This window comes from Trichomycterus rosablanca, chromosome 13 (genome assembly GCF_030014385.1).
Source record: "Trichomycterus rosablanca isolate fTriRos1 chromosome 13, fTriRos1.hap1, whole genome shotgun sequence".
NCBI classification, from domain to species: Eukaryota; Metazoa; Chordata; class Actinopteri; order Siluriformes; family Trichomycteridae; genus Trichomycterus; species Trichomycterus rosablanca.
This window is the reverse complement of record NC_086000.1, coordinates 6,556,270-6,582,257: the sequence shown is the minus strand read 5'-3', so window position 1 is coordinate 6,582,257 and position 25,988 is coordinate 6,556,270. Positions and strand designations below refer to the sequence as shown.

The 25,988-nt window shown below is 39.5% G+C and overlaps 1 protein-coding gene across 1 annotated transcript in view; it reads right to left on the bottom strand.

Moving 5' to 3' along the window:
- LOC134325453 (pleckstrin homology domain-containing family G member 3) overlaps nucleotides 1-22,323 on the bottom strand; it is a 72,096-nt gene extending 49,773 nt beyond the window's left edge. Inside the window, exons 1-2 of the mRNA XM_063007651.1 lie at nucleotides 22,237-22,323; nucleotides 668-738 (exon numbers count right to left, since the gene is read on the bottom strand). Of these exons, the coding sequence (XP_062863721.1) occupies nucleotides 668-719 (52 nt within the window). The 5' untranslated portion in view covers nucleotides 720-738; nucleotides 22,237-22,323. The remainder of the gene's footprint in view (nucleotides 1-667; nucleotides 739-22,236) is intronic.
- Nucleotides 22,324-25,988: the final 3,665 nt, after the last annotated feature.

The following is a 25,988-nucleotide window of genomic DNA, read 5'->3' as shown; positions in this document are numbered from 1 at the left end:
TAAATTATACGTTAACTACAACTCAAAAGCAAACTATTTGAGCAAAGTGTTACAAATATCAAAGAAAATTAGCTAAATAGCTACAAAAAACATCTGACGTCCATTTTTACATTTTTAAAATCTAGCTGTTGTTAATGTTTGTTTGGTTCTTCAAGCTTGGTCAAATGCAGACAACACAGTTTTTCTGTTCTCCTGCTGTACAATGCTACACAGCATGGCACAGCACAAAAAAACAAAAGAGCTAGCTAGTCAGCTAATACTACGTATCAAGCTAAAATACAGGCTAGGGTTGGACTACACTGGATGAACAAATTACAGTTATCAGATAACAAAATACAAACAAACTGTAGCTTACTCTTGTGTTCCTCCGGGCTGCAGGGCACAGAACAATCAAGTTTTAAATGAATTCAAGGCCAAGAACGGTTAAGGGCGAATAATTAGGCCTAACTGGTCTTCCAAATGAATCTGTACTGGACAGGATGGTGCACCACAGTTCACATTAAGAATTATGAGTTACAGTACGTGCAGTAAATAATTTCTTTTTTTAGTTTAAACACACCAACATACAGGTTTAACTTAAACAAACCACAAAGAATTAAGTTATTAGAAACTGTACTGAATTATACACACACACAAACAGTATACAAAGAACATAGAAATGTCTTACCTTCACCCATCAAGCCCTGCTGATGATGACTGTGATGGGACTTCTCTGGCATGTCACTCAAGCTTCAGAGCCTGCAAAATAGTAATGTACATTTACAGCATTTATATAGAACTTTTACAATGGACATTCTAAGCAATTGAGGGTTAAGGGCCTTGCTCAGGGGCCCACCAGTGGCAACCTGGCAGTAGTGGGGCTTCAACCAGTCACCTTTTGATTACTAGTCCAGCACCTTAACCGCTAGGCTACAACTGCATAAACAACAACAGCCAATCGTTGTACATGTAGCCGCCCAGTCCAGCCGAATGGCAGAGCTGAGATTCGAAATGATGTGTTCGAAATCCCAGCTCTGGTGTGCTAGCATATTTTACTGATGCGCCACCTGAGCAGCCTTTCATTGTAGTTTATTTTAAGTTGTGACCAAATCTTCTGGGCCAGAATGGGCCTCTGGGCCTCTATACACAGCAACACAAATGATTTACACAATCTCATTGTGTAGGAAGTTGCCATTTGACCGTGTTGCATGGTCTCCTAATTCCTTGTTAGTAATTAAGATGGCTGTGTCCATATAAATAGCGGTAGTTTGACTGCATTCATTAGACCTCGATTACAAAGTCTGGGAAGCTCTGTAAAGATCCCAGAAATTCCTAAGAGCATCTGTACAAACAACTGTCCCTAAGTTAAAAGGACATTAAAAAGCCTTTTTTGCCAGAGTAAAGAAAAAAAAAAAATATCTGGATGGTCAGATAAAATTCAATGATTATGACAATTCTGTCATAATTAGAAGCTTCTAAAACACAGGTGTCTGCAGTCAAGCAAGCTTTACATTAACAGTCCTAAAGGATGCTATGTAAGAAGGAAGACCCTGCTTGGTTCCTTGAGGGTGAAATAAATAAACAACTTATTTTTCCTTTATGTATACGATACTTAAAAGCTGGATTAGTGTTGGACAAGATTTGATAGTTTCCTTTATTTTGTGTGCATTTTCCTGACTTTACCAGACTTTGACTAACCAGAAATGGAATTACAGTACCCCAACACATGACATTTAGTGTAATTTAGCAACAATCGCATACAAAGAATTGACCTGTTACCATTAAATATGTATGTATCTGGTACAGCCAGTTACCAAAGCTGTAAAATCAGCATTGAAAACAGTTTGCTTGGAACATTACATTTACATTTTCAGCATTTAGCAGACGCTTTTATCCAAAGCGACTTACACGATGAGCAATTGAGGGTTAAGGGCCTTGCTCAGGGACCCAACAGTGGCAACTTTGTGGTGGCGGGGCTTGAACCGGCAACCTTCTGTTTACTAGTCCAGTACCTTAACCACTGAGCTGTCACTGCCCCTGAACATCAAGTAATGTATTCAAGTAATGTATTCATACATTGACGTTTCCCTAAACATTCTGCAACTGTTCTGGCATATAATAATAGTTAAAGCTCAGATCCATCTTATTTGAGATCTAAGCAAGCTTTAGGAAACAAGTTGTTGCACACTTTGCATCATTTAGAAGCCAGCAGCTGTCTATAATTATGTGACTGTATTTATGAACCATTTGTAACTTTTTGGGCCATTTAAATTAACATTTTCGGCATTTAGCAGACGCTCTTATTTAGAGCGACTTATAGAAGTGCTTCCATAGTAAACATTACCTTACTCTAGTTTAAGTAAACAACAGTCAAAGAACACAAATCTGCTGAAACCCTGTTAGAACCCTGTTTTTTCGCACAAAAAATGAAGGAGAGTGTTAGTAAAGAGGTGGGTTTTTAGTCGTCATTTGAAGACAGTGACAAACTCAGATGTTCGGACAGACGAGGGAAGCTCGTTCCACCACTTGGGTGCCAGTACAGAGAAGAGCCTTGATGCTTGTCTTCCTTGAGTTCTGGGTGGAGGATCAAGTCGAGTGAGACTAGTGGCATGGAGGTTGTGTGGTACAGAGCGGGGTTTTATTAGACCTCTAAGGTACCTTGGGGCTGGTCCATTTTTGGCTTTGTAGGCGAGCATCAGTGTTTTAAACTGAATGTGTGCAGCCACAGGAAGTCAGTGAAGAGAACGCAGCAGTGGGGTGATGTGGCAGTGTTTAGGTTGGTTAAAAACCAGGAGAGCAGCTGCATTTTGGGTTTAATAGTGGACATATGAGCACCTGCCAGGAGGGAGTTGCAGTAGTCCAACCATGAGATTACAAGTGACTTGACAAGAAACAGAATGGCTTTCAGGGAGAGAAATGGCCGAACCTTCCTGATGTTGTAGAGGAGGAACCGGCACACTCTCGTCATGTTGGCTACATAAGAAGAGAAGGTCAGCTGGTTATTCAGGATGACACCAAGGTTTCTTACATTATCAGATGGTCTGATCTGGGAGTCATCAAGAGAGATGACTAGATCCTGAGTTGGAGATTGATCTCCAGAAATAAGCAACAGCTCTGTCTTGCTGGGATTGAGTTTTAAATGATGACCTGCACTTTTTAGATTACTGCACTGAGTGCACTCCTTTACTTTCTATGGGTGTGCTAGATTCTGTGAGACAAATGCCTTTCTTAAGAATCAAAAGCTGAATGATACCAGGATGCCTCTAAACAAGTCACAGTATCTTAAAGGTATCTTTGAGACCACAGCCTTACTTCTTAATCTTCTTCATCTAATACAACAACAACTGTAAACCACAGGCCATGAAGGATGACAAATCTTATCAAAATATTTTGCAAGGAATCAATGAGTTAATGTCCAGACATTCTAACCCATAAAACTGCCTCACAGCCATGCATTCCAGCTGCCCCCTGCTTTTGCCCTTCACAGAGGAAAATGGCTATGTAGTGTTATCTGACTTTGAAAGGGAAATTCCTGCCATTCCAGTGCACACAGTGAAGCAGTGTTCTGTGCAAGCTTGTGCCAGCCACTTGCCATCTCAGTGTATGCTGTGGGCAGAGGAAACCCGGGTGCTGGTAGGCACTATACTGCATCTGTGCAGTTTACAAAAGTCAAGCTGATTTTCTCTTGTGGTTGTTTCAATCAAAATGCTTAGGTCAAACTATTATGCACCGCTTCCACTATGAGCGGCCATTTGAAGCCCATTTGTTTTCAGAACAGGTCAGTTCTGGACAAGGGTGACTGCAAGAAGAAGCTATAAAACCACAGTGTGGGATAAATTACAGGTGTTACAGGTGATTCCATGAATGTCAACTGTACCAAAGATACAACTGGACGCCAGCTGTTAGCTGGAGATGTTATGATGCAACTGCTTTTTGACATTGTAATCTAGTTAAAAATACAGCGGTTTTATGAAACCGCAATATAAATCTACCATTTAAAAATATTCAAGCTGGTAGCCAAAATTAAAGAAAACCTTATTTGTATACAGCTAATACATAAGCTTGTATTAGAGCTTTTTCTAATTGAGTTTGTGTATATGTAGTTTTAAAACAAATTGCAAAATATCTGTGTACTAAATTGGACTAAAGTTGAAAGCAAGATCTGAGACACCTCCTATGGGGAAAAATGGATTATTGCAGTAAACTGGTATTTTTTAAGTGGTGCTACCTTGCACTGACATGAAGGACTGTACATGTGGAGTGTTTTCTGTATATTCCAGTCTATGACATCAAGCAGCCTAGCCACTGGGGGTGCACTGATCAGTACTCTCTCAGTGCCAGTCCCAAGGCCAGATTAAAAAAGGGTTGTGTGGGGTAGGGCACCAGACAAAAAAATCTATCCATTCATCCATCTGTCCGTCCATCCGTCTATCTGTCCATCCAGTTGAAAAGTCATCATCATGACATCATGTGCATTTGTGTCCAGTATTTTTTAAGATAAAATTAGGAACACTAGTACCATTCTTAATTAGTGCATTCCCACAAAAGCAATCATGTACATTGATGCTTTGTGGCCTACCCTCTGTAGTTTAAAGAAAAGTAAAGGTTAAGGTCATGTTTTGTTTGTTTGTTTATTAGGATTTTAACATCCTGGTTTACACTTTGGTTACATTCATGACAGGAACAGTAGTTACTCATTACACAAGATTCATCAGTTCACAATGTTAAATCGAACACTGTCTTTGGACAATTTAGTGTCTCCAATTCACCTCACTTGCATGTTTTTGGACTGTGGGAGGAAACTGGAGCACCCGGAGTAAACCCACGCAGACACGGGGAAAAGGACCCGGACTGCCCACCTGGGGATCAAACCCAGGACCTTTTTGCTGTGAGGCGATAGTGCTACCCACTTAGCCACCGTCGTAAGGTAATGTCATAAATACCACTTTGAAACGAGTGCAGGACAATCAAGTGTTCTGCCAACATGTAGCAACACAAATCAAACCTTCAATAAGACCATAGATTTAATACTGGTGATTCGAATGTGTTTGCATAGCACCCATAGGGTTCCACTCAGCCTCTGTGAGATAATGGACAAGCGTCTCGTGGCAGGTGATTTGACAGAGCTCTGCTATCACACAGAGGGGAACACTGCAGACCATAATCCCTAAAGAATTTCAGCAGCTCTGATCTTGTTCTCATTCGAAAAGCAGAAGCTCAGTGGAACAGAAGAAGATAAATTCATAAGTAAGCCTATTCTCCAGAATTAATTTGATTTAAGTCAAGAATGGAGAACTAATTTGCAGCTGCAAGAATTCCAATGTGAGAAAGTCAGGAGCTTTCCCTTTCACAGCCCCATTAAAGAAACAACCAGCAACACTTTAGCCATCATGCCTGAAAAAGTTTTTACATACTGTATATAATTACTACTAGCTTTTAATCTAATGTCAATCTAATGTCTTTCTGTACACAACTATGTTCCATAGAGCTCATTTTAAACTTATTAAGCTTTTATATATCACCACCATGCAAATAATGGTATTTTTTTTGTGATGCGTCATGCACGTTCTTCCCATGTCCATGTGGGAACATACATACACAAATTGCAAGTAAGTAAATAAGTGAGTCAGATGAGTGAGAGTGAATGGCTAAATGCAAAATAAACTCAGATGGACTTCCGCCCTGTTCTAAGTGTATTCTTGCTCTGCACTGTTTTTGGATTTGGTATTTGGTGGCACTCTGGCGGGCAGCATGAACCATCAAGCCTGTATGCATTAGGAAATTTGAGCAGCAGTCCTATAAACAGAATTGAGTTACAGCATACTAGGTTTTTAAAAACCTGGTCTGAACTCAGGAGGTGATGGTGAGATCTCAGTTCTAAGGTTAGAATCTTCACTGTGCTTGCTATTGACCTTGCCAGGCATCCAACACACAATTGGCTGTGTCTGAGGGATAGAGGTTGATGGAATTGCTTCATGGCTACAGCAAATGTAACCTCTGCTGGCTGGTAGAGGCACTTGCACGAACAGTGGTCTGGTGTCAATGTACATTGAGCAACATATGCTGCCTTCAAGACGTCATCTTTTCCAGGGACGTCCATGCATTTTTTAACAAGACGATGCGAGACCACATGCTGCACACATTACAAAGGCATGGCTGTGGAAGAAGAGGGTACGGGTACTGGACTGGCCTGCCTGCAGTCCTGATCTGTCCCTAATAGAGAATGTGTGGAGAATTTTGAAATGAAAAATGCAACAACGACAACCCCGTACTGTTGCACATCTTAAGAATGAGACAAAATAAAACCTGACACACTAAATTGCTTGGTATCCTCAGTGCCAAATGCTTTACTGTCCCAAATTTTTTTGGAATGTGTTGCAGGTCTGAAATGCAGGAATGGATGTTTATTAATAAATGAAATGAAGTTGAGCAGATAAAACATGAAATATCTCAGGTTCATCCTGTCTGCATTTAAATAAAAGTCAAAGTAAATGTAAACTCTGTGTATTTTCTTATTATTTGCATTTTCTATGCTGTCCCAACTTTTTCTGATTTGGGGTTATAATTTAGGGTACATTTATTAAATAATGTTAAAGTTGCAAAATAAAACAGAAAGTGAAACAGTTTGGGAGTTACCACAGAAAATGTTCTTACAGCTTTTGACAGGAAATTTCTCCAGTCTCTTCATTACTCTGGCTGTATGACTAAGAAAACACCATGTACCACACACACATGTGATTACACACCTGGCACAGAGTCAAACACAACTGGAGAGCATTTGTTCTCTCAGCTGATAAAACGCTCAAACTAAAATGACCTGTGAAATGACTGCCACCCCCACAAAAACCACCGCTGAGCTAGCGGGTCCCGATATCAAGGCCATGTTCTCTAATTGGAGACAAATGTAGAGACCAATTATTTCTGCTTCTAATCTTGTCTATGTTTCTCTACAAGCGGAACTTAGCAGGTCAAAGATAAACAGGTACTGTTCCCACACGGAGCACTGGGGTTTAGTCCCAATCCTCAGGGCAAGAATGGGAATAAAACAGCTGTTCTTAATAAACACTTACTGATTTAAGATTTTACCTTTGAAACTGCCTAAATAAAGCTTTATTATCAGAAAGTAACAAAAGAGATACTGATTTTGTAAAGGAATTTTGAAGAGAAAGGTTTCATGCACTGCATCTTTACCTCATCACCAGTATTCTTAAAATGATCAGAAATTTAAGTCTTTATGTCCTTCATGACCTGCTGACGGTTTGTGGCTTGTCCTACCTCGGACCACTGTTGATGGGTACACACTATGGCTGTCTGTAAGCACTCCTGGCACAGTCATCTGGCCATAACGATTCTTATCACTCAGGTCTTTATGCAGGTACATATCTGCTGCATTCAACACGTGAACTATGAGTACCTACTATCAGCCCAAGAAGTAACAGATCCCTGATCATGACATGCACAATTGTTACTAAATGGGTATTGTCATGTAATCAGGGGGTGGTTCTAATGTTTTGGCTCATCTGTAAACAGTGTATATTGTTATATACACTGATCAGCCATAACATTAAAACCCCCTCCTTGTTTCTACACTCACTGTCCATTTTATCAGCTCCACACCATATAGAAGCACTTTGTAGTTACTGATTGTAGTCCATCTGTTTCTCTGCATACTTTATTTAACCTGCTTTCACCCTGTTCTTCAATGGACAGGACCCCCACAGGATCACCAGAGCAGGTATTATTTAGGAGGTGGATCCTTCTCAGCACTGTGTATTTTGATATACCGTGTCCACTCACTGTCCACTCTATTAGACACTCCTACCTAGTTGGTCCACCTTGTAAATGTTGGTACTAGGTACTAGTGTTCCTATTGGCTGGATATTTTAGGTTGGTGGACTATTCTCATTCCAGTGGTGACAGTGAGGTGTTTAAAAACTTTATCAGCGCTGCTGTGTCTTATCCACTTATACCAGCACAACACACACTAACACACCACCACCATGTCAGTGTCACTGCAGTGCTGAGAATGATCCTCCACCCAAATAATACCTGCTCTGTAGTGGTCCTGTGGGGGTCCTGACCATTGAAGAACAGCATGAAAGGGGGCTAACAAAGCATGCAGAGAAACAGATGGACTACACTCAGTAATTGTGGAACTACAAAGTGCTTCAATATGGTAAGTGGAGCCGATAAAATGGACAACGTGTGTAGAAACAAGGAGGTGGTTTTAATGTTATGGCTGATCAGTGTAAATAAAAATGTCAGTCTTCACCAGCAGGCTCATTAGGGTTCCTGATTTCTTGATTAATACATCTTACCAAAATAGCAACCTTTAGCAAGGCCAAAAGCTTTACAAAATCTCTCTAACATGAGAAAAATGTCCGGTATCTGCCTTGTTGCCCAAGTCTGAGCATTTATCTAGTGGGGGCATTCCATCCATAAAACATGTTTTTAATCAGATATAATAAAGAAAACAAAACTGTAATTTCTAGTATGATAAAGTCTAAACATAGAGCAAAAGGAGTGAGAGTTACCCAATATGCTGAGAACGCTGAATATTTTATTGTTCAAAAAAGGTACACGAGGAAAGGAAATGACATCATAGCAACTGAGATGTGAACTGATGAAAATTACTCAACACATGGACAATTTACATTCCCTGACAGAAAATTCCATTATATGCTTTTTTTTCCTCTCAGAGTTGGTAAAAGTATGCGACTGGTCAATATTTCATTCAATTTTCATGTTTTACTACTGCTTTAGCCTGGTCAGGGTTGCAGTGGGTAGGATATACACCGATCAGCCATAACATTAAAACCACATCCTTGTTTCTACCCTCGCTGTCCATTTTATCAGCTTCACTTACCATATAGAAGCACTTTGTAGTTCTACAATTACTGACTGTAGTCCATCTGTTACTCTGCATGCTATTTTAGCCTGCTTTCACCCAGTTCCTTAAAGGTCAGCACTGCAGTGACACTGACATGGTGGTGGTGTGTTGTGCTGGTATGAGTGGATCTGACACTGTCCACTCACTGTCCACTCTATTAGACACTCCTACCTGGTTGGTCCACCTTGTAGACGTAAAGTTAGAGATAATCAATTGAAGAACAGCATGAAAGGGGGGTAACAAAGCATGCAGATAAACAGATGAACTACAGTCAGTAATTGTAGAATGACAAAGTGCTTCTATGTGGTAAGTGGAGCTGATAAAATGGACAGTGAGTGTAGAAACAAGGAGGTGGTTTTAATGTTATGGCTGATCAGTGTATATATACACACTAATGAAATGCTCCATATGAAAAAATAATATATTTTATTTCCACTAACAGAATAGTGCTTAAATTGTATTATTTTACAAGATTAAGTTGCTTTAGAGTTCTTATTCGTTTAAGGTCGTAAACCAGCCTATATTCATTAAACTAAACAAGTGGTTTTATGATGTAAATGATGTAAATAGGTCTGTGCTCTGCCCTCACCCGGCATTTAAATGCTGCTGTTACAAGTGAATCAATGTCATGTCAGTTGTTTAAGAATATTTTAAGGTGTTACTAACTTTTACAGTATTATTTAATATTATATTGATAATGACCTCTTGTGCTAAAAAAGTTATCTATTCCTGATAAGAATTGGATAAACATATATATAAAAAAATCAGCTATTGCCAATTTGGCTAAAAAATGCACCTCCAGTTGGAACATACTTGCCTTAATCTACATTTACATTTATGGCATTTAACAGACGCTTTTATCCAAAGCAACTTACTGTTATGACTGAATATTATGCAATGCAAGTTTAGGGGCAACGAAAGTGGCAACTTGGCAGTGTTAGGGAGTAAATCAGCAACTTTGAATTACAAGTCCAGTATCTTAATCACTGAACTACCAATACCCTGACCGATCTCTTCTAAGGGTGAGTAAAATCCTATCACATCCTATCACAGTTGAGTAAAATGAGAAGTTGAACGTTGCATTGTATTATAAGAGTGGTGCAAAAACAAAAGGCTTTGTGCACCCATTTCATAAAATCCCAATTTTATACAAGAGCATACTAATATAACAGTCCTTTGTTTTTAACTAAATGTGCATGTTTGTAAGCCAAACCTTAGGGCCTGGAAATACATAGTATTGGGCATTGTTACACTTCCACTGCTAACAACAACAGACTGGACTCATTCAGCAAGAGAGTGACAATTACTTCCTCAATTACAGCACTTCCTACAGCCAAACTAACAAAGTGTCTAATCTCTTTAAAATCAGCCCCGTTCAACCTTCCTTTTTCTCTAGCAGGCTGATGTCTGACCCCACATTTCAAGTGCACCCTTGGGATCAGTCAAGTACTCCACAGACCCCTAAGGATCATGAGCAGACAAGGACAGCTCACTACATGTTAGTGCACAACAACTAACAAACTGGACTTTGCTCTGAGCTGTCTTACCAGGACAGAGACTTTATTATTTCAGCAGTATGGTGCTGTCTTGGATGACCTTGTTCTTACCCCTGGAGCCCCCCTCCCCTTCCCCCCTTTTAAAGAGAACATTTCCCTTTCCACTCATACATTTACACAATACAAGAGGAGTGTCCACTTTCCCACATTTCCCTTACAGCAGCTCGGCCCCGACAGAGCTCAGCTGTTCGCCGTCTGTCCAAACTCAGAGAGGGGGAGGCCAGAGAACATCATTCACTAAAACAACAACACACTCTCAGACGCCCACCGTGGCCTCGGTGGCCCTGGTTTTTTACAGATTTGTGAACCGCATTGGGTCCCAAACCGTTAAACAGACAGCCTAGTCATTCTGTCGCCCAAGGGTGCAGGGTCAAATTCAAGATGAAGCCGTCTGAAAAGACAAAGACAGGATAGCCAAATTGCTCTCTAACTGTCATTAAACTGTACTTTCTCACCATAGGATACCATGAGAAGTCATTTGGTTCAGACTTTTTGTATGTTAAAGCACATTTTTACAAGTGAATAAGCATAATAATCCTAGTAACATGACTTTTAGCACAGCTTTAATTGGGACTGGAATGATTTGGATTACGGCAACAGCAAATTAAATTAGAACATTGCTGGTTATAATCACAGCTGTTCCTAACTGGCATTGTTTTTAAATTTTCCCAGTCCTACAGCTTCCTTTCTCTAATACTATTGACTAGTGGTAATCACAAGATGATTAGATGTTAAAGAAGTAATTCTCATCTGAATATGTTTACTTGCACACAGATATTACTGGAGTTGTATAATTATTTAAGGGAGAATATAAACATCATATTCAGATGGGTGCTCAGGGTGACCATACACCAAGTCACTAAAAATGTCAGGAATTTGGCTTTTGTAGTCTGAGTGTGCTATTCTTTGTGTGTTTTTGCATTTAATTTTCCTTTCTCTTTAGATCCTGCCTTCTCTGTGTTTTTGTCTCTGTTGGGATCTGGCAAATTAGCTTTACTGATGGACTATTTTATTTGTTATTATTATTGTTTAGGGCTAAACACTGAATTGAAAGATCTGACCATAAATGCATTTTTGGTTATTGATGGTTATTGGCAATGGTTATTGATGCATTTGTCAAATATTTCAACCCCTACTTTATAATAATAATAGTAATACATTTAATTTGTAACGCACTTTACATTTGGTACAAATCTCTTTTATACACATTGCCATGGTGTCACCAACTTCATGAAACTACCAATCCAACCTATTCACCCGAAAACCCAAACTGAACCAAACCATCCAGCCAGTGCAAATGTCCGTTTGGCCCATGCTGCGATCCTGCCAAGTGTTACCCTAGACCACTACCCCTGAGACCCGCAAATGAGGAGGGCTGCGTCAGGAAGAGCACCTGGTGTAAACTGTAGCAAATCCCAGTTACATCTCTGTTTTTATCAGCATATTATTAGGCCTTGTAGGTGTTTTCCACTGACTTTAATTGAAATCTGAATTTAGAACTGATGAACTAGTTGTACTGGCTGTTCATATGCTACATACAGACAGACTTTGCTGCGTCTGTGGAAGGGGATGTGTTTGGGATGTGTTACTGCGCTGTGCCTAGTGATTCTGGGGGAAACCGTAACCCACCATGACCCTGACCAGGATAAATCTGTGGTAAAACATGAAAAAGAATGAACAGTGTTTTTGCTCATCTGATTATGTTCACCATTGATCTGTATGGTCATTTAATAAAGTAATGTGTTTTATTTTTGATGGGACGCCTATTGAAGCTTACCAGTTTCACTGTAAAAACATGGTCACATCCTGTCTAAACTGTCAGAACTTGAAAGCAGTGGTAATAAACATTCCTCATTCTGTTGCAACAGATCATGGTTAACTCATGCCAAGTTGTTGACTAAACTACCTAAATGAGAAATGGAAAAAAACTGTCAATAGTTACAGAAATTCCAATACAACTTGCCCAAATAGCAGGCTTATGCTCACTGATACCCTGACACCACTATTTAATATGGCATTTTTGCTATACATTCACAAATCTCCAATGATTAGAGATTTACAGTTTTTTTAAAGCACACATTCACCCCCACCCCCATCCCACCTACCAGTCTGTAATGGGGTAAATAATGATTTCCTGTGCTGGAATTAGAACTCCCAGTTTAATCTAAATAGTTCCAGAATCATTAGACTCTTTTTTTTTTAAGTTAGAGCTGGAACATCTATTAAAGGATCCTTATAGAAATGTTGGCACTCCATGAACGCAATATCCTAACCCACTAACCTTGAGCTACAGCCGACATACCAGAGACATTTCAGTCTTTCTGCAGTATTTTTGTTTTACCAAACGTCTGGGAGATCTTGGAGCAGACGATTAAGAAAAGTTGCCTAGTCAAGCAGAGTTAACACACTAAATATAAAAGTGTATGTTAAGAAATGTTTACATTATGGCCATATTGAACAAAAGGACAATATAGTGAACCAAAAGTAATTTTAAGTAGAATATTTGAAGATCTATGCATTAGACACATTATTATTATAAATGTAGTGCAGTGTTGTAGACACTGGCACCAAAAAAAGTCATTAGTTTTAGGAAAACATAGTAGCATGGTTATTGGTGCATTTGTCAAATATTTAAACCCCTACTTTATGAAACCAACTTCATGAAACTACCAATTTAACCTATCCACCCGAAAACCCTAACTGAACCAAACCTTCCACCCAGTGCAAATGTCTGTTTGGCCCATGCTCTGAAAACCAAAATATGGTCACCCTAGGTAAACCACCCTAGCCCACTACCCCTGAGACCCGGGGTTTGAATCGCAAATATGGAGGGCTGCATCAGGAAGAGCATCTGGTGTAAAATTTCACCAATCAGCAGAAACATTAGGATCGCCCCCCAAAAACTGTGCATGGCAATGCTTATTTCATACCAATTATTCATGTCATGATCCAGGATATATTCAATGTGTTTCTGATGGTAGTTTCTTACAGTTAATGTGTTTATACAGCAGCATAAAGACCTGCGTGGGCTTCATGAAGGCCAAATTGCCAAGTCAGGTGACTGGGTTGAAGAATCTTGAAACAAAAAGTCCTCACAGTCAGCTGTGGTAAATAACCACTGACAACGGCCATAAAAGAACAAGCAATGAACAAGCCGAGATGTTGCTGTTGCAGATCATTTTAATACTGATGTAGTAATAAATGTGTCACAACACAGCACATTAAACTCTTCTGTGTATGGTCTGCATAGTCGCATGTCAATCAAAGTGTCAATGCTAACTCCTGTCCACTACTGAAAGTGCTTACAGTGGGCATGCAGACATTGGAACTGGACATTAGAGCTGTGGAAGAAGGTTGAATGGTCTGACAGATCCTATTTTCTCCACGATAATGTGGGCGACCTGGCACATGTGCATTGATAACCTCTGAAGGAGATGGCACCAGGATGCATTGTTTGACGATCTACCTCTATTCATATAGAAGTTGAAGGGCATGCTGCTAATGTCCTGGTACCAGATATTACAAGACTGTCAAGATGTAAGATGTCAGGGTGTGGACATCCCCAGCGTGGTACATTGTAAAGCACAGCCCGAGTGGTATTGTGAACCAGGGAGGAGGCTGCAATTTGTAACTGCTAGTCCTAAAGTAAATAAAAAGCAGCCAAACCGGACATCTGATGTGTTTACCCTTTGATGTGTTTAACCACATGTATACACTGGACTGTGTATTTCACACGTATATACCGGACTGTGTATTTCACATGTATATACCGGACTGTGTATTTCACACCGGACTGTGTATTTCACACGTATATACCGGACTGTGTATTTCACACGTATATACCGGACTGTGTATTTCACACATATATACCGGACTGTGTATTTCACACGTATATACCGGACTGTGTATTTCACACGTATATACTGGATGTATGTTGGACAAATGAACCACGTGCCTTACATTTCTGAACAGCATGAAGCATTTTTTATGTTTATGTTCATTATGTTTGCTTTAAAAATGAAATCCTAACAAGAAATCAAGGAGCTATGGATGTTAGAATGCATCAAATGTTTATTCATGCATTCTTCCAAAATCAATACTGCTGGTCAAGATCAAAGTTCAACAGTCAGACATGTTTTCCTTTGTAAAAGCAAACATGCATTATCAGTCCTGAAACTTTCGGCCTTGCCAAATCTGTGTGAACGTTCTCTAGAGCCAAGCTCCAGCGCCTGATAGAGCACAGGGGTGATGATTCACCTAGTACCATACTTGCAAAGAAACCTTTTCTAACTTGTGGTAAAACTGTCCTTATTTTATGAAACAACAAAACAAAACAGAAGTAAATTCAGGACATTCTCATGTCAAGCAAACCATAACGTGTGATCCACACCCACAGTTCACACAGTTAAAATTCTACTAAGTGAAATGAAGTGCATTAGTGTAGTATGTTCACTAATAGTAAGACTTCTCTTCATATTTTCTCATAGAAGTATTAATATTAATCTATCTAGAATGACTGACAGACATTGCAAGTGATAGAGGAATAAGCTAATTATTATTTTGAATGTCAATAGTAATGACACTGACCAGCTTTTAACATGGCTTTTCTACTGCAACACAAAGAAAGTGAACCCTCTAGAATTTCCTGGATTTTACATTGAACACTAATGTGGTCTGATTGTTATCCAATTCTATATAGACTATAGACAAACACAATCTAACTACACTAGTAACACACAGGTGTACTGTTATTGGATTTTATTGAGCGCATTGAGTAAACATCCACAGTGCATGGAGAAAAAGTGAACCTTTGATTTTAATAACCTGTAGATCCTGCTTTAGCAGCAATCACATCCATTAAATGTTTCCTAAGCCTGCCAATAGGAGTGGCACCAAGCAGCAGTCAAAAACCCTCAAAAGGAAAATAAGGTTTATTATAGAGATGCTTGAGTACCGATACTGGTATCGGGTATTTGCCCGATACCGCGCTCATTAACTTGTACGAGGCTCAGATACTAAACATCCGATACCGTGTGCCTAGTGCACGTTGCTGCGTTATGCCTAGTTCACACTACACGATTCTTGCCCTGATTTTCGCTCGGCGACTGGTCGGCGCTAGATTTGCCGGCTCGGGAGCAACTCGGCGTTCGCTCGGCGATCAAAACTCGGCTCTCGATCGCCAAGTGTGAACTATCCAACAACTCGATCCGACCGGCTCGTCGAGCGCTCGGCGACCGGATCGAGTTTTCTAGCACATCAGATATCTGATCCAATAGGTATTGGTATCGGTATCGGCAAGTACAAAAATACATGTACTTGTACTTGGTTGGGAAAAAATGGTATTGATGCATCCCTAGTTTATTGGCAGCTAAAAACTCTCAAATTTCATGCAGAGCTAGATTTTGCTTTAAGTAAAGTCTTAATCTATTGAATGATGCAGCAAATGAACAAAGAAAATAAATATTTATAGGATTTTAGAGAAGCAGGATATTTTGTTAATATGCTAGTCTGTATGGCCTTTAGTTTGTTAACAACATGATTAAACCATTGGGAACTCAATAACGACCCTTAATTTGCTTCAGCTGTGTGTTATATAAACACCACCCAGAGACTCAAGAGTTCAAAGTGGATTGCAACCATGGTACAAATAAGGGAACATCACAAAAGCTGAGAGAGATCATTTTATAGCTCCAAAAGGACAATAGGTATAAGACCTTGGAAGTTTCAGCAAACCTGCTTGGCTGTGGGATGAAGCCCAAAATTTCAGCCTTAGCAATCTCATCAGACCAGTGAAGAAAAACCCTAACAGGATGTACTGATGAAGCCTGGGACAAATGTGAGTAGCAACCTTAAAATGATCACTTAACAACCAAGGACTGGCCAGACTCCACAATGCACACCACTCTTCACCAAGAGGCACAGAAAGGGTCGTCTGAAACACTCCAGAAGGAATTTGGATAGGCCTACAGAGTTGTGGGACACAGTTCTATGGGGTATGGAATTGTTTGACCATATGGAATCAGCTGATCGTCTGGCTCAAGAAAGGCAATTATGAAAAATAGAATACTGTCCCCACTGTCGAGCATGGAGATGGATCAGTGATTATGTGTGAATGGTTTTCTTCTAAATGAACTGGTGATCTTGCTGTGTGACCAAGTCATTCTTAGGAGAAATCTTATCCATTCTGTGGTGAAATTGAACTTTGGTAATAAATGGACTTTTCAGCAAGACAATGATCTTAAGCACACTTCCAGCTTAACCAAGGCTTGATTAAGGAATCTGTCCTGGAATCTCCTCGAGTGGCCTTCTCAATCTCGAGTTTTAAATCCCATAGAAAATCTTTGGTGGAATTTAAAGAAAGCAGTTTCAGCTCATAAGCAATCAAACCTCAATGAGCTGGAAGCCTTTGCATGAGAAGAATGAGCGATTTTTTATTTTTACAAGAGAGGCGTCAGAACCTTGTTAGCACAATTAATTAAAAAAGTAAAATAATAAATACAGTTTCCTTGACAGTTAGGGATGCAAATATTTCCAATTTCTTTACTGATTAATAATCAGCGGAACATAGTGGATGTTAAGTAACAGCAGAACAGTAAGTGGATTATAAACACTGTGACGAGTTCAGCATTCATAAAATAGATGTACAAGGTCAGCAGCAAACAGGTCATTACGAGGGCTGACTAAACATGCTAATCAAATAACAGTAATGCAATCGATATCATAAAGCTCCTACTGACGTCAGAGTAGTTACTTAAGTTTGATTTTAAACTAAATTGGGTAGATAATAAACTTTAAACAGATTTGTACAATTACCAGCAAGCTTTTCACCAAGCAGCATTGTTATAATAATTAAATGTTGGCGATTAGAGATATAAATGATCAACTGACAAAGTCATTGTTTTGTTAATGCTGTTGATGAAAAGGTCATCAAAATTTAATTCCAACAGTTGAGGGTTGATCTGAATTGAGGGTGGAGTAATGGATCTCTAAATGGTGCAGTAGCAAAGGTAAGTTAAGACTAATCCTCACCCACCCTTAATGAGCATGTGCCAGTTTTGTTTACAGTGAGTGCTGCCATTCTGAACCAAACATCACAAACTTTTTACATACACAGATCAGCCATAACATTACACTCACTGTCCATTTTATCAGCTCCACTTACCATATAGAAGCACTTTGTAGTTCTACAATTACTGACTGTAGTCCATCTTTTTCTCTAAATATTTTTAACCTGCTTTCATGCTGTTCTTCAATGGTCAGGACTCTCCCAGCACCACTACAGAGCAGGTATTATTTAGGTGGTGGATCATTCTCAGCACTGCAGTGACACTGACATGGTGGTGGTGTGTTAGTGTGTGTTGTGCTGGTATGAGTGGATCAGTCACAGCAGCACTGCTGGAGTTTTTAAACACCTCACTTTCCCTGCTGGACTGAGAACAGTCCACCAACCAAAAACATCCAGCCAACAGCACCCTGTGGGCAGCATCCTGTGATCACTAATGAAGGTCTAGAAGATGACCAACTCAAACAGCAGCAATAGATGAGCGATCGTCTCTGACTTTACATCTACAAGGTGAACCAACTACGTAGGAGTGTCTAATAGAGTGGACAGTGAGTGGACACAACACACACTAACACACCACCACCATGTCAGTGTCACTGCAGTGCTGAGAATGATCCACCACCCAAATAATACCTGCTCTCTGGTGGTCCTGTGGGGGTCCTGACCATTGAAGAACAGGGTGAAAGCAGGCTAAAAAAGTATGTAGAGAAATAGATGGACTACAGTCAGTAATGGTAGAACTACAAACTGCTTCTATATGGTAAGTGGAGCTGATAAAATGTACAGTGAGTGTAGAAACAAGGAGATGGTTTAAATGTTATGGCTGATCAGTGTATATATGTATATACAGTGTATCACAAAAGTGAGTACACCCCTCACATTTCTGCAGATATTTAAGTATATCTTTTCATGGGACAACACTGACAAAATGACACTTTGACACAATGAAAAGTAGTCTGTGTGCAGCTTATATAACAGTGTCAATTTATTCTTCCCTCAAAATAACTCAATATACAGCCATTAATGTCTAAACCACCGGCAACAAAAGTGAGTACACCCCTAAGAGACTACACCCCTAAATGTCCAAATTGAGCACTGCTTGTCATTTTCCCTCCAAAATGTCATGTGATTTGTTAGTGTTACTAGGTCTCAGGTGTGCATAGGGAGCAGGTGTGTTCAATTTAGTAGTACAGCTCTCACACTCTCTCATACTGGTCACTGAAAGTTCCAACTTGGCACCTCATGGCAAAGAACTCTCTGAGGATCTTAAAAGACGAATTGTTGCGCTACATGAAGATGGCCAAGGCTACAAGAAGATTGCCAACACCCTGAAACTGAGCTGCAGCACAGTGGCCAAGATCATCCAGCGTTTTAAAAGAGCAGGGTCCACTCAGAACAGACCTCGCGTTGGTCGTCCAAAGAAGCTGAGTGCACGTGCTCAGCGTCACATCCAACTGCTGTCTTTGAAAGATAGGCGCAGGAGTGCTGTCAGCATTGCTGCAGAGATTGAAAAGGTTGGGGGTCAGCCTGTCAGTGCTCAGACCATACGCCGCACACTACATCAAATTGGTCTGCATGGCTGTCACCCCAGAAGGAAGCCTCTTCTGAAGTCTCTACACAAGAAAGCCCACAAACAGTTTGCTGAAGACATGTCAACAAAGGACATGGATTACTGGAACCATGTCCTATGGTCTGATGAGACCAAGATTAATTTGTTTGGTTCAGATGGTCTCAAGCATGTGTGGCGGCAATCAGGTGAGGAGTACAAAGATAAGTGTGTCATGCCTACAGTCAAGCATGGTGGTGGGAATGCCATGGTCTGGGGCTGCATGGGTGCAGCAGGTGTTGGGGAGTTACATTTCATTGAGGGACACATGAACTCCAATATGTACTGTGAAATACTGAAGCAGAGCATGATCCCCTCTCTCCGGAAACTGGGTCGCAGGGCAGTGTTCCAGCATGATAATGACCCCAAACACACCTCTAAGACGACCACTGCTTTATTGAAGAGGCTGAGGGTAAAGGTGATGGACTGGCCAAGCATGTCTCCAGACCTAAACCCAATAGAACATCTTTGGGGCATCCTCAAGCGGAAGGTGGAGGAGTGCAAAGTCTCAAATATCCGCCAGCTCCGTGATGTCGTCATGGAGGAGTGGAAAAGCATTCCAGTGGCAACCTGTGAAGCTCTGGTAAACTCCATGCCCAGGAGAGTTAAGGCAGTTCTGGGAAATAATGGTGGCCACACAAAATATTGACACTTCAGGAACTTTCACTAAGGGGTGTACTCACTTTTGTTGCCGGTGGTTTAGACATTAATGGCTGTATATTGAGTTATTTTGAGGGAAGAATAAATTGACACTGTTATATAAGCTGCACACAGACTACTTTTCATTGTGTCAAAGTGTCATTTTGTCAGTGTTGTCCCATGAAAAGATATACTTAAATATCTGCAGAAATGTGAGGGGTGTACTCACTTTTGTGATACACTGTATGTGTGTTTTGTGGGTTTGTGTGTAACATTATTTATTGATTTAATTAAAAATAATGTGGATGTTTTGCATCATGTCTCAGCATAAAGCTATAACTTTTCGAATCAGTGTCTAGTTCTAGTTCTGCTTAGTGTTTTTGCTTATTTTACTGCTATTTTTGCCATGCTAAGCTGATTTTTTAATAAAAGAATGCAAAAACGAGGTTGAAATAAAATCTGTGATTGAACCGGTAAATTATGTTAAAAATAAATAAGCGAAACATCTCTAGCAGCAAACAGGAAATAGCTTAAAGCAAGCTCTACAAAGTTTAAGAAGCTTTTATTCTGCAGCATGGATGAAGGTTGCATACTTTATTAGACACTATGGAGGAATGGCACTCTGACACATAACCCTCTGCAGACAAGGACGTGCAAGTCATAATCCATCTTCCACGCTCACATCTGTGAGCTAACATGTGGAATGTGATGGAACGATCTCACTGCACATCTCTCCCTCCAAACAAACCTCCCGGAATGAACATCCAGCACTGAATGAACCTTCTGTTCACTAGTGGTTTCTGGGGATTGACGCATTGGAAAGGAAACAGTTTTTGCATGTTGTCTATTATTCTAACCTTCAAAACAAACCACACAAGTAAAGAAACATACTTAAATATCAAACAAGCTATATTATCTGCATAAGTCTTAAACTAATTTTGGAATTAGCCATCATTTATAATGTTTAACCTAAAAAAAGTCATTTGTTAAAAGGTCTTACTGAGGTTTGCAGTGCCAAAATAACTCCTACAAGACATAATCTTATTTTAAAGGTGAATAGAAATTAAGTGTTATTAAAGTGAGAATAAATTTAGTTTTTTGTGCCAATGTACTGTGTAACTCCTGAAGGCAGGGCTCAAATAACCAGCAACATCTAAAACAAACTGTGTTCCAAACTACCTTATTAAACAGAATGTCTAATACGTGTTCTGCTAACTGTATACACCGATCAGCCATAACATTAAAACCACCTCCTTGTTTCTACACTCACTATCCATTAGATCAGCTCCACCTACCATATAGAAGTACTTTGTAGTTCTACAATTACTGACTGTAGTCCATCTGTTTCTCTGCATGATTTGTTAGCCCTTTCCCAGAACCACCACAGAGCAGGTATTATTTAGGTGGTGGATCATTCTCAGCACTCTCAGCATGTTGGTTTTTGCACTTTTCACTGATAACAGTCCGGACATTTTTATCTTTGGCACAGGAACTTAACATCCATTTTTCCTAAAAATCTGACCACACCACAAGCTTCCACAGTCTTTGGACCATAAGAGATGAGCTTTGGACACAGAGAACTTGAAGATGTTTTTGCATAAAACTCATGTACAGCTTTCTCTTTGTATAACAGAGTTTCTTGATGTAACAGCAAACTGTGTTAAGTGACAATGGTTGTGTGAAGTACTCCCAAGCCCATGTGGCTATGTTTATCACAGTAGTAATGCTGTCTGAGAGCTAAAGGTCACACACATTGGTTTTTGATTTTGCCTTACACAGACTGAGATGTCTCCAGATCCCCTAAATCTTTTTAAATATTATGAACAGTAGATGGTGAAACAGTAAATTATTTACAATCTTGCGTTGAGAAATGTTTTGTTTTTAACTGACTGGCAATTCTCAACTGGATTTTGACCAAGTGGTGAGCCATGACCCATCATTGCTTGTTAAGACTGATCCTTTGGTATATTCCTTTTATACCAGATCAAAATTCTCTCACCTGTCACTAATTCAGCAGCTTAATGTGGAACAATGTGACTTATACTGTATACTACGTTTCATTATCACTTGACCATAATGATAATAGTTGTGCCACACTATTTTTAAGTGTTTTGCAAACATCAAATTCTAAATGTGTTTGTATTTAAAATATACACTGAAATTCATCAGTAAAACATTGGAAATGTTATCTTTCTACTTTTATCAGTTTCATAAATATTTAGGAGAATTAACAAATTACAGATTCTTCTTTTTACTGCGTTTTACAAAAAGCTGGAAATTTTCTGGAAATTTAGTTTGAACAGTGTACTAAAGTACCATATGGAAACTTATATATATAGAAATAGAAATATATAACAAAAGCATGACAAGAGCTAAAACTCCAAAACAAAGTAAAGCAAAACCATCGGGATGGGAATCCTCGTAAACTTCATGAAACACCAATCTGCTCACACAAGTCATTAAAACACGAATTAGTTTTTTTTTTTTTATTAATTGAACTTACCAGCCGCTGGTTTGGTTCTGCACAGCGAAAGGAAATCGATTTCAGGGTTCACACTCGGCAAACATTTAGTCTATCATTCGGTTTAAATCCTTGGTTCATTCAGGGTTCCGTACAAATCTGTGTGCTGCATGAATCCACATGTAGCGGTAAACTCAACTTTACGTTCTGTAATCAGAGGAGCAGCTGAACACGCCCAGTCAGAACCGCGTCACGATGTTTTGGGGGGCGGAACAGAATCGCTGATGTACATACTAACAACAAGGCTTCATTTCCGGCAGAGGTGATTTGGATATCGTTGAAATTGCACACGCGTTAGATTTCCTTGGCAAAGTAGTTCTTCTTGTAGAAGGTATAACCCAAGTTCTTACAGCGTATATGCTGTAAACAAGTTGAGTTAAAAACAGTACAGTGGTACCTTGAACCTCGACGTTAATTGGTTTTGGGAGTGGCGTTGACTTTTAAGGTATTTTTTCCCATAAAGATGTATGGGAAACCTGTTAATGTGTTCTATGGTCCTGTGGATCTGCATATACTGTATTTTGGGCTAATGTAAAATAATGGGGTTGTTTTTGGCACTCACACACTGAAAATAACACAAATATAATATAAAAACACCGAAATGCAATTGAAAACAGTTAAAATAATATAAAAAATAAATTCAAACCTGCAATTTGTTTTTTTTACGATAAGCGTTTAAGACCCGGAAAAGCTGATTCTCACGATTCTCTCAGAACCCCGAGCTATAACACAAGTTTATTAGTGATACAGTGAGGAAAGTACAGCTAAACACAGAGTGGATTTTATGTTATTCATCTCATATTCACACTTTATTTATTTATTTTTAATGCATTTTCTTCCCATTTTTCTCCCGATTTAGCACACTCAATTTTGCCTTCTGCTGCTGAGAGATACCAGATTGCATCCGAGGAGAGCACATCGCTGTACACGCCTCTTCACACGTGCTCAGCCCTCCTCTTCTCACCCCTGCATTCTGCACAGCCGTCTCCTCCGCCAATCAGGGTCCAGCGTATGAAGCCCCACCCACCCACCCACACATAGTCCGGCCCCCACCCTGCAGATACGGTGGCCAATTAGAGTATCTGCTGCAGGCACTGCCAATTACGCCCGCTAGATGGCGCCCAGCCAACCGGTGGAAACACCGAGTTTCGAACCGAGGAGTTCAGAAACTCTGTGCTGGTGTGCAAGCGGAATATCCCGCTGCGCCACCTGGGCGCCTTCATATTCACACTTTGATGACGTTTTACCACACCGCTTAAGCCAAGCAAAGCGGCTGTCCATTGTTAATTTGAAATAAAAAATTGTAACTAGCTGAACACTTTAAATTTAAGAGAACGTCGAGTTTAAGGGTACAAATTTCTCCCCGAAGTGCATCGACTTTCAAATATTTCGAGTTTAGGGGACATCGAGTTACAAGGTACCACAGTATATTCAATTGCAAAAATGTTGATTATTACATCACAATAGTAAAAATCTACTTTTCTGCATGGTTTTACTTGTGACTGCACCAAACATCAACAAGTGTTATTTTGGTTCCATCCGACCACTGAAAGTTCCAGACAAGTCTGTCAAACAAGCCTGTACACTATAAGTTTTCCAGTCTTTGAAAGCAAAGTCTTTGTTCTGACAATCTTTCCAAACAACTTTTGGTTATACAGTTGGCATCTGATTTTAGGAAGACATTTTGACCCCGAGACCTAATATCTGCAAAGCCACTCAGACCATCTTTCACACTGTGTGTGATCAGATTAGACATGTAGTAGTGTGTATTGTACATTAGACATGCATCCTCTTCTGGACTTAAAAATCTCTAGTAGCTTTGAAATTCTGCATTATTGCATTTCACCTGTTTAGCTATTTTCTTGTAGCCATTTTTTTTTTACTTGTGCAGTTTAACAACTTTGATTTGCTGTTTTCTTTGCTCTTTCTTAGTGATCAATAAGTAAGAGAATTGTGTCTGTATATCATCCCATATTTTTACTCCAGTGAGACAGTAAGTCATGGCTGAGCATTTAATTGTGCTTAATTCTTCAGGTGAACTTTAGAAACTAAAATATGAATGGGAATATGCTTAAGTTATTGGGGTGCCAATAACTGTGAAACCAGAGAATTTTTTTTATTATCAATCATTGCATATCTAATAATGAGAAGCTTTTTAAGAACATTTTTGATAAAGGATTAAATAATGTTTGTCAGGAGTGTCAGTATTAGTGAAGGTAGTGTATATTGTACTAGTATAAGTATACCGAATGCAGTAGCAATGGTTGAACGGTAATCCCTACCATTAAGGGTGGTTCAGGCAAGCAGACAATTTGTACATATTAACTCCAATTAAGGACCGCCAGTCAGTTATTGCTAACAACAAAGTACAGTATATCTAAATGGAAGGAGTACCTGATAAAATATCCAATTAAAATATACTGTATATCTTACAGCTTTGCATTGTGAGTATACATTTACTAATTTTAACTATTTTACTTTGGTCATGGTCACCTGCCACAAACTTTGGGTGAAAGCCAGTAATAGAATATAATACAATCTTTATTGTCACTATACACAGGTACAATGCAATTTAAAATGGCATCTCTCCAATATATCCTGGATAGTAATACATCCTGGATAGCACACTGTTGCAGAACAATTACATGTTCACTCACATCTACAAGCAGTTTTAACAAACCAGTCCACCCTCTACATTTTGGAGCCCAAAAGTCCTGACAGTCACATGAGCTGAAAATTTAAATCCAGGAGCCATGTTGCTGTGTGGCACCCACTTTACCAGCTGTGCCACTGCATTGTCCATTAGAAATACATGTCTTTCTAAAGCATTGAGATGACGTATTTGACATCCAAAGCATTAGTATTATTTTGAACCTTGTAGTAAAAATCTTTATATAAAGAATTATATCATAAAATCCTGAAATGGCTTTAAATTGCAGTTTAAGTTAGAAGGTAATAACAGTGAATCATTACAATATAACCAATGGAGTTAAGAATATGCAGAGTCTATAGTGTCTGCATACATTAACTTTTATTTAAATATTTATGTAAAAACGAAAAAGACAAAATCGATTTCCAGCAATGCCCTCAATTTTACTGGTGTATTGGAGAGAAAAGGCATGCCAGACACAAGGAAACCATAAAACTAATGTCGCCCCCTGCTGGTGAAAAAGAAAGCACCGCATTCTTTTACTATAAATCTGGAGATTCATTCACTCCGATGATTTTAAGTACAGTATTCGATTCAGTATTCGAGTCAGGGTCACTGTGGGTCAGGCAACAACAGAAAAAAATGGACGAGAGGCAGAACTATACCCTAGACTGGACATAATGCTTGAACGCACGTTTTTGGATATCAAATGAAGTGTAATCAAAGTTTATTTGTCACATAAACATACACAAAATGCTGGGTTGTTTTTTCTACCCAAACCCTGGGTTGAGGCAGTTGGGTTACACTGCTGGGTTATTTCTCACTCAAATTACCATGTTCTGTTGCCATAGTCATACACAGTACACAGTGGCGTAACTACAGGGGGTGGGTTTTTTTTGGCAGGTGCACTGGGGCCCATGGCGGGGGGTGGGGGTGGTGGGTCCACGACATGAACTCAACCACCCACATCACTGCCCCCCCATTGGCTGCACGTATTAAGCATGTATTATGGCAAGCCAAACACGAAATATATAGCAAACACTAGGAAAAATATAGCATATATATAATGTAAAAAGTAAAATTA